This window comes from Pan troglodytes, chromosome 13, assembly GCF_028858775.2.
Source record: "Pan troglodytes isolate AG18354 chromosome 13, NHGRI_mPanTro3-v2.0_pri, whole genome shotgun sequence".
NCBI classification, from domain to species: domain Eukaryota; kingdom Metazoa; phylum Chordata; class Mammalia; order Primates; family Hominidae; genus Pan; species Pan troglodytes.
The window spans coordinates 74,600,884-74,615,209 of NC_072411.2; the positions used below are offsets into that span (position 1 = coordinate 74,600,884).

Consider the following 14,326-nt stretch of genomic DNA (forward strand, 5'->3'; position numbering starts at 1 on the left):
CATGTAACCATCCAATAGGTTTTTCTTGCCTGCTGACCAGATAGAGCCAATTTATCAAGACAAAGAGTTTAGTGCATGTGGAGCTGGCTAAACAGAAGATGAGTTTTATTACTACTCAAATTAACCTCCTGAAAATTCAGAGGCTAGGGTTTTTTTATAGTTTGGCAGACAGCAGGCTATAGAATGGGGAATGCTGATTGGCTGGGTCAGGAATAAAATTATAGGGAGTCGAAGCTGTCATCTTATGCTAAGTCAGTTTCTGGAGGGGGGCCACAAGACCAGATGAGTCATTTTACTTATCTGTGTGGTTCCAGCTGGTCCACTGGAATTCAGGATTTGAAAAATAACTCAAACACCAATGTTAGGTTTTATAATAGCAATGTTATCTATAGGAGCAATTGTGGAGGTTGGTGATCTTGTGGACTCTGGCTGCATGACTCCTGAGCTATAATTTCTAATCTTCTAGTTAATTTGTTAGTTTACTTATTTTTTGAGACAAGGTCTCGCTCTGTCACACAGGCAGAAATGCAGTGGCAGGATCTTGGCTCACTGCAAACTACACCTCCTGGGCTCAAGTGATGCTCCCCACGAAGCACTGCAGGCAAGTGCCACCATGCCCAGCTAATTTTGTTCATTTTTTGTAGAGACAAGGTCTATGTTGCCCAGGCTGGTCTCGAACTCCTGGACTTACACAATCCTCCCATTTTGGCCTCCCAAAGTGCTGGGATTACAGGCGTGAGCCATTGTGCCCTGCCTAATCTGTTAGTTTAACAAAGGTGGTCTGGTCCCCAGGAAAGCTGGGGATTTGTTTCATGGAGGAGCTGTTATCATCTTTGTTTCAAAGTTTGTAATCTAAATTCCTCCCAAAGTTAGTTTGGCCTATGCCCAGGAATAAACAAGGGCAGCTTGGAAGTGAGAAGCAAGATGGAGTTGGTTAGGTCAGATCTCTTTCACTGTCAAAATTTTCTCACTGTTATAATTTTTCAAAGGCAGTTTCACTCACATGGTAGAAGAGATGGTAGGAACTGACTCACCCCCTCAGGCCCTTTTATAAGGCTCTGCCCTCATGACTTAATTCTCTCCTAAAGGCTCCACCTCTTAATACTATCACATTGATAATTAAGTTTCAACATAGAAATTTTCGGGGACACATTCAGACCATAACAACAGAGAAGTAATACAGCTGTTTACTAAAGTCCTCAAAGGTTCTCTCCAGTTACTGGACTCTAAGTCTTTGACTAAGAAGCAAAAGTTGACACCATTTAATATGTACTTTTATATGCACATTCTCTGTATATTGGTTGAAGCATGGTGAATATACTTTGGAGAAAGGAAAAAGCACTTTATACAACAGTTGATTCCTTCCTGAGGGAAAAAAATCTTGCTAAAATAGTCTCAAGGTTTCTGCTGGGCCTTTGTACTTTCACGCAAATTAATGTTCAGCTAAGCATCTTGACATGCTCAGGCAGAAAGCAGCAAAATTGCAAACAGGGATTGAGGGAGCTGAATAATGCTGTGCATGATAAAGTGACAAGACTTTGGAGCTCAGGGAATAATCTAGAAGGAAGGAGATTAGAAAGGAGGAGGCAACCTGAGAGGCTGGGGTAGAGCTGTGGAAATGTTTGAGGGACTATTTTAAGAATGTGTAATATTCAACTTAAAATTGTTTTCTTCTTTCCAACTTAGGTCCCGCAGAAGAAGGGTGGGAAGAAGAAGGGGGCCATTCAGCCATCAATGAGGTGGTGACACCATCAACATTCCCAAGCACATCCCATTGAAACGGACTTCAAGAAGTGTGCCCCTCGGGCACTCAGCAAAGATATCTGGAAATTTGCCAAGAAAGAGATGGGCACTCCAGATGCGCATACTGATACCAGGTTTGACAAAGCTGTCTGGCCAAAAGAATAATGTCCCATACGGTATCCACATGTGGTTGTCCAGAAAAACATAATGCGAAGAAGATTCACTGATATGTGAAAGGAAAATATCACGGGCCACAAAATCACTGAGCTAAAGGGAAAATTCAAGCTGGGAACTGCTCAAGGCAAACCTGCCTCCCATTCTATTCAAAGTCATCCCTCTGCTGAGACAGATGCATATCTGATTGCTTCCTTGGGAAAGGCTTATCAGAAACTCCAAAGACTGCAACCATTTGTCTCTCACCTACTTATAACCTGGAAGCCTTCCTCCCTGCTTCAAGTTGTCCCACCTTTCCGGCAGGAACCAATGTACTTCTTGCATATAGATTGAGGTCTCCTGTCTCCCTGTATAAAACCAAGCTGTTCACCCCGTGGGCACGTGTTCTCAGGACTTCCTGAGGCTGTGTCACGAGCACGCGTCCTCAACCTTGTCAAGATAAACTTTATACATTAACTGAGACTTGTCTCAAACTTTCGGGGTTCACAAAACTATGTACCCGTTACACTTTCTAAAACCAACAGTCAGTGTGGGAGAACTGCTGATACTCGAATACATCAAATAGTTATAAAACCGCCAAAAACCGTTTTCTCTCAAACTTTTGGTAAAATGTGCTTCAGGGAAAATGCAGATTAGTGGTTCTGATAAAATCTTAATAATGAAATAATTTTAAAAAGCAATAATGGTAAAAATAAATCCCATTTATTATCTGGTATGTCCCCGGCATTGTGCTAACACAGATAGCTCTACTACCCATGTCACAGCAACTGAAACAGATAATATGCTCCTTTTTCAGGTAAAGAGACGGAGGCTCAGAGAGGTTAAACAGCTCACTCAAAGGCACACAGCCAGTACATGGCAGTACATCTCTTCTCCCGGGGCCGCCGTCGCAGTGATACTATTTAGGGCCACACGTCCCAGTGTTCAGCATTCGTATTTACGTACTACTGTTTGGCAAGCGGGGACTCCTGAAGCTCTCTGACCCTGGAAAATGCGTGGCTTGCGTCACAGAGGAGCGTTTCTGGAACGCGCTCGCAGCACGACACCGCGGTGTGTGCAAGCGGAACGCCGCCCTGTCCTTGATCCTTTTGGCTGAGATTGGGAGGGCAGAGGAAGCAGGAAGGTGGGATTTGTTTCAAAAGGGTGCGGGAAGGGGACGCTCCATACCGCCTCGCCTCTTAGTGTCCCCAGTCCCATCACCCGACGTGTACGGGGACGGCCGACACGCTCACCCCACACCTCGCCGGCTGGGGCGGGATCTGGGCGGCGGCTGCGGCCTGGCGCGCGCTCCGCATCTCCTTCCTCGGGAGGCTGGGCGGGACTCCAGCGAGGGGGCGGGCCCCGCGAGCGCCCGCCCCTTTTCTCTCCCCGCCTCCTTCCCGCTCCGCGTCCCGCCCAGCGGCGCAGGGGGCCGGGCTCCGGCTAGGAGGGTGGGGGCCGCGCCGGTGACAGCCGGTCCCCGCCCCTGCTGCCCGCCACGTCCCTCACGTACCACTCGGCAGAGGCGCGGGGAAACCTGGCGCACTGGCTGTGGCTTCTCTAGCGGGACTCGGCATGAGGCTGGCGCGGCTGCTTCGCGGAGCCGCCTTTGCCGGCCCGGGCCCGGGGCTGCGCGCCGCCGGCTCCAGCCGCAGCTTCAGCTCGGACTCGGGCTCCAGCCCGGCGTCCGAGCGCGGCGTTCCGGGCCAGGTGGACTTCTACGCGCGCTTCTCGCCGTCCCCGCTCTCCATGAAGCAGTTCCTGGACTTCGGTGAGTGCGGCCCGGGACCTTGGGCCTTTTTGCGCGGTCCCGGGCGGGGAGCTGCGGCCGCTGCCCCAGGCCGGGTCGGCGCCGGCCAGCTCTCGCCTGAGGCGCACCCCTCCTCCTCAGCGTTTCCGCCCCCAGCGCCTTAGGTGCTTCCTTCCTCCCTCCGAAGTGCCGGCGCTGGCTGGCGGCGTAAATAACGGTGGGCGTGTGGCTTTGACCGTATTGTTGAAAACAAACCAGCTGGGCCGCGGGACGACCTCCCGCCTCCCGGCGCACGTGTGCAGGTGCGCGCTAGGCCAGGCCCCTTCCAAGGAGTCGGACCCGGGTGGGAGGCCGAGCGTGGGCACCCCCGAGAATCGCGTTTGGATTCCGTGCAGTGATGATGAATGCCCAGTTTTGCATATGATGATTGCATAGAATTGGCGTGATAATAGGGAAGGCAGATTATAACTGGCCCAAGGTTTCTTAGAATGTTTTCCTTGCCAGTGGCTTAAAACTGTTGGCACCAACAGCACATTTCATCATCAGCAAGTAAGTCTTGGGCACGTGTTGAGTGCATGAGGACAAGATGCTGTGAAGTTTATTTACCACATTATCTTGGTTTTCTCTAGAAGCTGTTCAACAAATTGCAGAAGGAATTGCATAGTTAGGCATTTTAACTTTTACATCCCACTTCCCATGTGAAGGCGATGAGGGGAAAAGGGAAAACCTTAATGAATTCATAAAATTTGAGTACAAAGGTTATCTTCTGCATTGTGACTTCTGCATTGAACGATACCTGCATGGTTGGCAACTTTGTCTTAAAACTGTGGTTTATAGTGGCATAATTTTTGGCTCAAAGCCTTAGGTTTTTGTTTTTACTTTAAAATGACCCTAGTTCGAGGAAGGGGCAAATTTGGTGGTATTCATAAGTATGCCATAAAACTTTTACAACCTGTTTTCCTTTAGTACCTTAATTTCTACTGTTGACAATCTAGTTTTTGCTAACGTTTTCTCTTCTAAAGCAGCAAGAATAGTAAGTTTAAAATGCATTACTGGAATAATAAGACCTTTTAGTTTAATTTTAAATGGAGCTGTTTGCCAAAGGACATTCTACAACGATTCTACTTAGGGAGTGATATGGGATCCTGATATGGGAGTGTGGAGGGGTCAGGAGACTTTCAGTAACCAGACAATTGAATAGGACCTACTTGAAGATGGTGCAAACAGGCAGTGGTGAATTTTGCTTTCTGTTGCTTGAAAACTTTCCTCTGCACTTACTCTTTTTTCCCGTGTGTGTGTGTGTGTGTGTGTGTGTGTGTATATGTGTGTATATATATATTTTTAAAAAAAGAAATGGGGTCTCACTATGTTGCCCAGGCTGGTCTCAAACTCCTGGGCTCAAGCCATCCTCCCACCTCGGCCTCCCAAAGTGATGATAGGTGTGAGCCACCATGCCCGGACTGCACTTAATCTTTGCTTATGGTAATTAGCATTAGTGCTTCTATATGGAATCCGTGAGTCTTCCTATGCAAACATCAAAATTTTCCTCTTTCTTTTGAGACAGGGTTTTACTCTGTCACCCAGGCTGGAGTGCAGTGGTGCTATCATAGCTCACCTCAAATTTCAGCCTGAGCCTCCCAAGCCTAGAACTACCGGCAAGCACCACCACGCCCGGCTATTTTTTATTTTCTGTATATGTGAGGTCTCATTGTGTTGCCCAGGCTGGTCCTGAACCGCTGGGCTGAAACAGTCCTCAAGCCTCGGCCTCGCAAAGTGCTGGGATTATAGGCGTGAACCACTGTGCCTGGCCTCCTGTTTTTAATTTATTTTTTTAAGGCTGGTCAAGTTAAGCAGTGGGAGTGGAGAAGGAACAAAGAAATCTGTAACCGGTTGTGATCAATTAGTTGTAAATACCACTGCATTCGGACCAGCTTAAAGTTTCTGTTTCTTAGACAGGCACTTACTGTTTTTAAACCTAGAGTTAGATAACAGATTTTCTAAATGATAGCAGCAACGGGGTGTACAGGATAGACTTTTCCAGGTTCTGCTGTTAATTTTATAAAGCCTTGCTCAGACATGCTCAGGTTACCTAACTTCTAAAATGGGTGATTACTTTAAGGATGCAAATTAGGGAAACAAGAGTATCGTAATTGCTGTACAGAGCCATTGGAATGTCAGTTATTGGAAGGTCATAACTCTGGAGACTGGGTTATCTCATCCCTCGCCTCCCACAGGCAGGTCTATCTTTGCCTCCTATTCCCTGCCCCATCGTGGTGATTCTATCCCTCTGGCCTTGCCAGATAACTTCCTCTCTATTTCTCTCTGCCTCTTGCCTTCTGTTTCCTTATGGCTTTTACTTACTGCTTTACCCATCATGTTTGGTTTCAGGATCAGTGAATGCTTGTGAAAAGACCTCATTTATGTTTCTGCGGCAAGAGTTGCCTGTCAGACTGGCAAATATAATGAAAGAAATAAGTCTCCTTCCAGATAATCTTCTCAGGACACCATCCGTTCAATTGGTACAAAGCTGGTAAGATTCTCATCTTGTGTTTGCAATTTGATGGAGTTGTGGACTTTATTCAAGGTTACAGCAAATGCTTTTTTTACTCTTTGGTGGAATCTTTTTTGTTTTGTTTTGTTTTGTTTGAGACGGAGTCTTGCTCTGTCGCCCAGGCTGGAGTGCAGTGGCGCGATCTCGCCTCACTGCAAGCTCCGCCTCCCGGGTTCAGGCGATTCTCCTGCCTCAGCCTCCCGAGTAACTGGGATTACAGGCATGTGCCACCACGCCCAGCTAATTTTTGTATTTTTAGTAGAGACAGGGTTTCACCATGTTGGCCAGGATGATCTCGGTCTCCTGACCTCGTGATCCACCCACCTTGGCCTCCCAAAGTGCTGGGATTACAGACGTGAGCCACCGTGCCCGACCAGAGTCTTAAGGTAGTAGCAGTATTCTTTTTTTGGCTGGGGGCAGGTGGGGGCAATGTATTTGGGCTTGTGCCCTGAATCGTGGACTCCACAACTTCTTGATTTTGAGAAAGCCAGTCAAAACTGCACTGAAATACAGATGCTAAATTTAGGATTTATGTTAGTATATCTTCAAGGATATTATAAGAAAAAATGTCTGCAATTTGTTGATGACTGGGTATTTATGTATATTGCCTTTAATCCCTTCAACAACCTTGCACAGTGGGTATGATTCTCTCCATTTTATTCATTGTTATTATTTTTATTTACTTTTTGTTTTTGAAATGGAATCTTGCTCTGTTGCCCAGGCTGGAGTGCAATGGCATGATCTTGGCTCACTGCAACCTCTGCCTCCTGGGTTCAAGTGATTCTCCTGCCTCAGCCTCCAGAGTAGCTGGGATTACAGGCACCTGCCACCATGCCTGGCTAATTTTTGTATTTTTAGTAGAAATAGAGGTTTCACCATGTTGGCCAGGCTGGTCTCAAGCTCCTGACCTCAGGTGATCCTCCCACCTTGGCTTCCCAAAGTGCTGGGATTACAGGCATGAGCCACCGCTCCTGGCCTACTTATTTTTTTGAGACAGGTTCTTACTCTGTCACCCAGGTTGGAGTGCAGTGGTGATCACAGCTCAGCTCACTGCAACCTCTACCTCCCTGGCTCAGGTGATCCTCCCACCTCGGCATCCTGAGTAGCTGGGACCACAAGTGCATGCCACACCCAGCTAATTTTTGTATTTTTTAGCAGAGATGGGGTTTTTCCATGTTGCCTAGGCTGGCCTCAAACTCCCGAGGTCAAGGTATTTGCCCACCTGGGCCTCTCAAAGTGCAGGGATTATGGGCATGAGCCATTGTGTCTAGCCTGTTTATTATTTTTAAAATTAATTTATTTTCTTTTTAGAGACAGGGTCTCCATCACCCAGGCTAGAGTGCAGTAGTGTGATCATGGCTCACTGCAGTCTTGACCTCCTGGGGTCAAGAGATTCTCCTGCTAAGGCAGCTGCCTCCCGAGCAGCTGGGACCACAGCCATGCGCCACCATACCTGACCAATTCTTTTATTTTTTTGTAGAGATGGGGGTCTCACTTTTTTGCCCAGGCAGGTTGTGAACTCCTGGGCTCAAGCAGTCCTCTCACCTTGGCTTCACAAAGTGTTGGTATTACAGACATGAGCCACCGCACCTGGCAGGTTAACTCTGTACAGATGAGGATGCTGAGGCACATAAAGGTTAAATCTTTTGCGTAAGGCAGTACCATTGATAGTGGAGTTGGGATTCAAACCCCCATTTGTCCATCTCTGCTATACCGTGCTATAGTCAGAATGATGAAATATATGAAAGGGTATATGTATTTTTAATAAACTGTGTTTATTGAAGGGTATCTTTTTATAAATTACAAAAGTTAAAACGTTTATTTTTCTGTTTTAAAACAATTAGAAGTTTTTGGAATTGTGTAGAAAAAGTGTGATCTCTTCCCAAAGATAAGTAGAGATGTTAAGGGTATACACTCATGGAGCCACCTATATACAGCCTTCATTAATGTTACTGATTTAAAAGTGTTGTTCTTTTAAGCACTGTATGCTTCAAACAAATGAGTTGCCCAGAGTTAAGTCTTAAATGGAAAAGGTTTAGCTGCAGGGCATTTCCCAGTTATGATTCATGGAGATTCAAGTTTTCTTTTTGTAAGCATTATAGTGTATGGGAGAAGTTGATCTAATCGCAATTTAAAAAAGCAAAATATGACTGCTATATATATGATAATCAGATGCTATCTAGTCCAAGTATGGAATAGTTATAAGTGTGGATTAAATGGGAAGCATTTGTTTAGTAATTATGATGGGATATAATGGAGAAAATATAATATTCCATGGAAGATTTTTCCTGTTTTTAAAAAATTCTTCATTAGAAGTAGAGTATGCTGCTTTTTGAAGCTTATCAGTCATGAAGTCTGATAGGTGCCTGTTGTAGGTACTCAAATATCTCTTGGATGGAGAGCGTAGTTGTTCTTGCCAATTAAGAGGAAATTAAGGGTTAAAGCAAAGCAGCAGCTGCTATCAGAATCCCTTAACTTTGGAATGCAGTGAGACATATTGCTTGTCAGAAACAGCTTTCCAAACCAACAGATGGAATTACAGGTTTTTAAAGCACTTCCATTGCTCCTAGATGCCTGCTAAGTTAGGACAGTTGCAGATAAAGTGCTTACAGCCAAATGGAGCAGATCCCTTACACTGTCGAAGAAAGTAATTCAGTGGTAGCAAGTTATTTTTAGCTCTGGCCCCGCAGTGCCATTGTACTTGCCTGCAAGACCATCAGAAAATCATTTGGCCTTCTATATTTTGCTCATTCCTTAACAGATGCTTTGATACTTCGAATTGTTAGATAAATTTAAAATGTACATTTTTATGACTTTTGTGTTTTTTGTTCAGTTTAAAAGAACCATGTAGTAGATTATAGGCTTTCAATAAATACTTGTTAGTTGGACATAAATATGTAAAATTAAGGTTTTAAAGCACAGATATTTAAGATACAGTCTTAGAGCAAGAGAGTCTGTCCTCCTTTTACTGATTATAAGACAAATTAAATCATTTGCCCAAGATCACATAGTTACTGGTGACAGATCTCAGCATAATCAGTATATATACTGTAATGTACAGTGGTAAATTAAAAAAAAATTAAAAGCCATTTTAGAATGTAGAACGTGGAAAATCTTAAAATTCTTAAATTTGACCTATGCTTTTAGGAGAAAATGTGCACCTTCTACCATTCATTCCCAGCACTTTGCTTGAATGTGCATGGGTGTAAAAATTCTACTTCAACCATAATTTATAGCAGTATTCTAAATTAAAAATTATAAAATGCTAAAAATAGCTTTTGAGCTAATTTTCATGATATTGAACTTTCAGAATATAAAAGAACGAACTTATCCTATTGATCTGCATTTTAGGTATATCCAGAGTCTTCAGGAGCTTCTTGATTTTAAGGACAAAAGTGCTGAGGATGCTAAAGCTATTTATGAGTAAGTTCACTATTTTGACCCTATTCTTAAACCTATTATTAGGTCACTTGGGGGAAATTGATTAACTTTTACGTTTCTACTACTTTAGAACATGTGATATATGTGACTGTAGCAGCCCATACAGGCAGGACAAATAACAATCAGCAAATTTGACTAGGCATAAAAAATGCTTCGTGTTCCTCTTTAACAAAAGACAAAGTTCAGGTGTGATGATCAGTGGAAATGTAGGTGTGGCCTCAGTGCCAGTTGGACTGTTCACCTGGAGGGTGCATGCTCCTTCTAATGGACAACCACCTTCAGCCCCAGCTGATCTTTGCCATATGAAAATACTGCCCATATCATCTGATTGTTTTCTGATTTTAAAGCTACAAGTCTAGATTTGTAATGTAAAATCTCTCACTTTTGAAAGATTGGTAACTAATTAAAACATTTTTTAAAACACAGAAGGCCTAGAAGAACATGGTTGCAGGTCTCTAGTTTATGCTGTATGGCCTGCAAGATGATGTAAGTAATATGACAATGTTAATAACCCATATACCAGAATTGGTAAACCAAAGTATTTGCCTTATGCAGCTACCTGCTTATTGCAGTGAAGGGTACTGAGAATGTAATGACCATCTCTTGTCCTCAGTTAGTTACACATGTTTTTTGGACTGTCTTTAAAGTGAACAGTAACACTTCATTTTTTTAAACATGATTTTAATCTGAAAATAACTTCAGCAGGAGTTTACTCCTTGCTTAGGTATTGAGCAGACTTTACATGAATGATGTTTTTTAATCTTTAAAACAATTCATTGAAATAATGCTGTTTGTGCACAAAGAGGGTAAGTAGTTTAAGGTTACATAGTTAGCAAATGGTAGAATCCAAGCAGTCTTACTTTAAAAGTAAACATTATGTTATAGAGCCTTCTGAAAACAGTCATTCAGAGCTGTGGAAAATAAGTAGTCAAGCAGAATAATACAGATTTGTGTTTCTTTGAAGCAGAAAGAAAATAATAAAGGAGTGACTAGAATGATGAGTTGTTTGTTGTTTTTGAAGAGTTTTGTTGTTTGTATTTTAGTTTAACAGTCTTGTTTTGAAGCGCATTACTAACTAGGAATTCCAAAAATGTTTTAAGCAGTGGAAACATCATTGGAATAAGTTAATAGTACTCAGGATGATGACTTTGAATAGGAAAGCACTCATTTGGAAGTGTAAATTCAGATGGGTTATGTTAGAAAATTGGTTTCATTACTGCATAATTAAGACTTCTTGGGCCGGGCACGGTGGCTCACGCCTGTAATCCCAGCACTTTGGGAGGCCGAGGCGGGCGGATCGTCTGAGGTCGGGAGTTCGAGACCAGCCTGACCAACATGGAGAAACCCTGTCTCTACTAAAAATACAAAATTAGCCAGGCGTGATGGTACATGCCTATAATCCCAGCTACTCAGGAAGGCTGAGGCAGTAGAATCACTTGAACTCGGGAGGTGGAGGTTGCAGTGAGCCGAGATTGCGCCATTGCTCTCCAGCCTGGGCAACAAGAGCAAAATTCCATCTCAAAAAAAAAAAAAGGACTTATTTTCTCTTTTATTTAGTTATTTAACCATGCAGTGTCTTCTAAGTGACAGAGATAGGAAGACTAGATGATTTGAAGATTAGTCTTTTAATATAATTGTTTACTTTTCCTCTCCCATTTTATAAACTCATAGGATGAGTGAAATGAGAATTCTTTTCTGTTTTACTGTCCTAAGTGTTTCCTTCTCTCTTTGAACCCTAGGGAATAGGTCCAAAACAGGCAGGCTTTATTGGCTCATTCATCTTGATTCCTTGCAGAGCAGAGCAGGTGTTCTCTAGAGGCAAGTGCTTTGTCTTCTCCTATGCAGAATGTCTCTGGAATACCATCCTCTTAGCCAGTGCTCAGATGACCTTAGTTGATAACAGTTAAAACCATTAACATTTTTTGGATTATGTTTTGTGGCAGCCTTACTCTTAGGAAGCCAAGAAAAGAATTAAATCTTGAAAGTTTTATTTTGGAGGTCCGTATACTTTCATAGATTTGGTATATTTTATGATCTGAAATACATTTAAATAAGTATAGGAAAACATGAACCGATTTTCCTTTTATTAAATTGGGGATTTTTTGTCTAGCATAGTTGGTTAAACTTATATTTTTGTATTAAGTTTACTTGTCAAAATATTTGGCTGTTTTGACAGATGGGTTTGTTTAGCTTTACAGATACTGTGATACGGATCAGAAACCGACACAATGATGTCATTCCCACAATGGCCCAGGGTGTGATTGAATACAAGGAGAGCTTTGGGGTGGATCCTGTCACCAGCCAGAATGTTCAGTACTTTTTGGATCGATTCTACATGAGTCGCATTTCAATTAGAATGTTACTCAATCAGCACTGTAAGTGTCCCTCATGAGTCAAGAGAAGAAGCTAAATGAGATGTGTTGGCATATTTTAAATTTATTTAGGAAACTTCCGTTTAGGTAGGAAATTTAGTTTTACCTTTTGGCTAATTAAGAAAAATAAATAGACTGCCATCAAGAAAGGTGTTTTTATTGAATGTAAAATACTATGTTTATCCTAAAGGAAAATATTTGTTCTGTTTGGTACAATTTAAACAGTATCCAGATTTGGAAAAGAGCATTAGGTGGTTTAGCTTATTTTGTTGGTTTTTTTCCTTTTTGGATAGCTTTATTGTTTGGTGGAAAAGGCAAAGGAAGTCCATCTCATCGAAAACACATTGGAAGCATAAATCCAAACTGCAATGTAGTTGAAGTTATTAAAGGTAAATACTGACATTTCCCCTTGCAAAAAAAGATACAAAAATCAAAATTATTGTTATTTCTTACTATTAAAACATCTATTTGTATCATGAGATAAAATGGTAGGCACAAATGCATGGGTTTGAAAATAACCTTATAGTATTATTTGTGCATTATGTATAGGATGACTATTTTATTGATAGAATTATTTGTTAGGCAAAGTTTGGTGATACTATAGAGGATATCTTTTTTGTTTTGTTTTGTTTTGTTTGAGACAGAGTCTCACTCTGTTGCCCAGGCTGGAGTGCAGTGGTGGGATCTCAGCTCACTGCAGCCTCTGCCTCCTGAGTTCAAGCGATTGTCTTGCCTCAGCCTCCCCAGTAGCTGGGATTACAGATGCTCAACACTACGCCTGGCTAATTTTTGTATCTTTAGTGCAGACAGGGTTTTACCATGTTGGCCAGGCTGGTCTGGAATGCCTGCCTGCCTGCCTGCCTGCCTGCCTCGGCCTCCCAAAGAGCTGGGATTACAGGCGTGAGCCACCGAGCCCAGCTGAGGGTATCTTTCACTTAAAAAAGAATTGAAGTCCCTACTGCCCTGTTTCTAATTCTTACACTATGAGCAGTGATTCATAACAATTTGGTTTGAATCATTTCACACTTTTTTCTATTTATACCACTTGTACACATACACAATTGATGTTGGTCTTACATTGTTGTTTTTAGAAAATGGGGTGCTCTATGTTTTTTTCTACAAGTTTACAGACATCTTGCTGTTCAGTACATCTGGATATGCTCCAAGGTTTTGAATGGCTCTATGGAATGTATCAGTATGTGTTAATTAATTCTCCTGTTCATGCACACTTAGGTTGTTTTAATTTTTTTCTGCTACCACCAATACCAGCAGTACTGCTGTGAACATCCTTAAATACATGCTCACTTTTGCTAGTATTTTAGAGGTGAGATTCCTAGAATTAAAAACATTTAAATGCATATAAAATTTTGGTATCTCCAAAAAGGTTTCAAACAATGGATAAGAGTGTTTCCTAACCAACTCTTAAGTTTTGTTACATAGATGGCAATTATTTTCTCCAGCCTGTTATTTTTCTTTTTTACATTGTTGGTGTCTTTTTAGCATATAGACTTTTACATTTTTTTTGTAGTTATATTTGTCATTCATTGTTTATGGCTATTCAGCTTTGTCATGTCACACTTAGACTTTCCCTGGGCCAGGCACAGCGGCTTATGCCTATAATCCCAGCACTTTGGGAGGCTGAGGCGGGTGGATCACCTGAGGTCAGGAGTTCGAGACCAGCCTGGCCAACATGGTGAAACCCCCTCTGTACTGAAAATACAAAAATTAGCTGGGCGTGGTGACCCGTGCCTACGTAGTCCCAGCTACTTGGGAGGCTGAGGCAGGAGAATCGCTTGAACCAGGGAGGTGGAGGCTGCAGTGAGCCGAGATAGCGCCACCGCACTCCAGCCTGGTTGATCGAGACTCCGTCTCAAAGGAAAAAAAAAAGGAAAGGCTTTCCCTGGTTGGGGGCAGTGGTTCATGCCTGTAATCCTAGCACCAAGGCAGGAGGATGGCTTGAGCCTGGGAGTTGGAGACAAACCTGAGCAATATAGGGAGACCATGTCTCTACCAAAAAAAAAAAAAAAGCAGACTTTCACCAAACTATCAAAGTATATTTTCTTCTGTAGAGAGTTTAAGACTTTGATTTGTCAATACTATTGCCATCTTAATGCGTGAAAGAGAAGTATATTTATTAAATCCTTTTTTGTTTTGTTTTGATTCACACTAGATGGCTATGAAAATGCTAGGCGTCTGTGTGATTTGTATTATATTAACTCTCCCGAACTAGAACTTGAAGAACTAAATGGTAAGCCTGATGTTGTCTTTTTCTCAATAATTAGTGCTTTGGTTACTTGATAAGGGATAAGAATTTAA

The 14,326-nt window shown here is 42.5% G+C and overlaps 1 protein-coding gene across 50 annotated transcripts in view; it reads left to right on the forward strand.

The window, feature by feature from the left end:
• Positions 1-2,939: 2,939 nt before the first annotated feature.
• The window catches only part of PDK1 (pyruvate dehydrogenase kinase 1), a 169,147-nt gene continuing 157,760 nt past the window's right edge, over positions 2,940-14,326 (forward strand). For 26 of the 50 annotated variants that reach the window (XR_010150140.1, XR_008546826.2, XR_001716307.3 and 23 more), the window contains exons 1-7: positions 2,948-3,667; positions 6,035-6,176; positions 9,549-9,620; positions 10,065-10,124; positions 11,829-12,013; positions 12,304-12,399; positions 14,181-14,258. Coding sequence is in view for 3 of the 50 variants with exons in the window: in XM_009443766.5 (XP_009442041.1) it covers positions 3,472-3,667; positions 6,035-6,176; positions 9,549-9,620; positions 10,065-10,124; positions 11,829-12,013; positions 12,304-12,399; positions 14,181-14,258 (829 nt within the window). In the remaining 47 variants the exon portion in view is untranslated. Of the gene's footprint in view, positions 3,668-6,034; positions 6,177-9,548; positions 9,621-10,064; positions 10,125-11,828; positions 12,014-12,303; positions 12,400-14,180; positions 14,259-14,326 lie in introns of all 50 variants that reach the window. The other 24 variants (XR_008546834.2, XR_008546833.2, XR_010150146.1 and 21 more) reach the window with 11 other exon arrangements.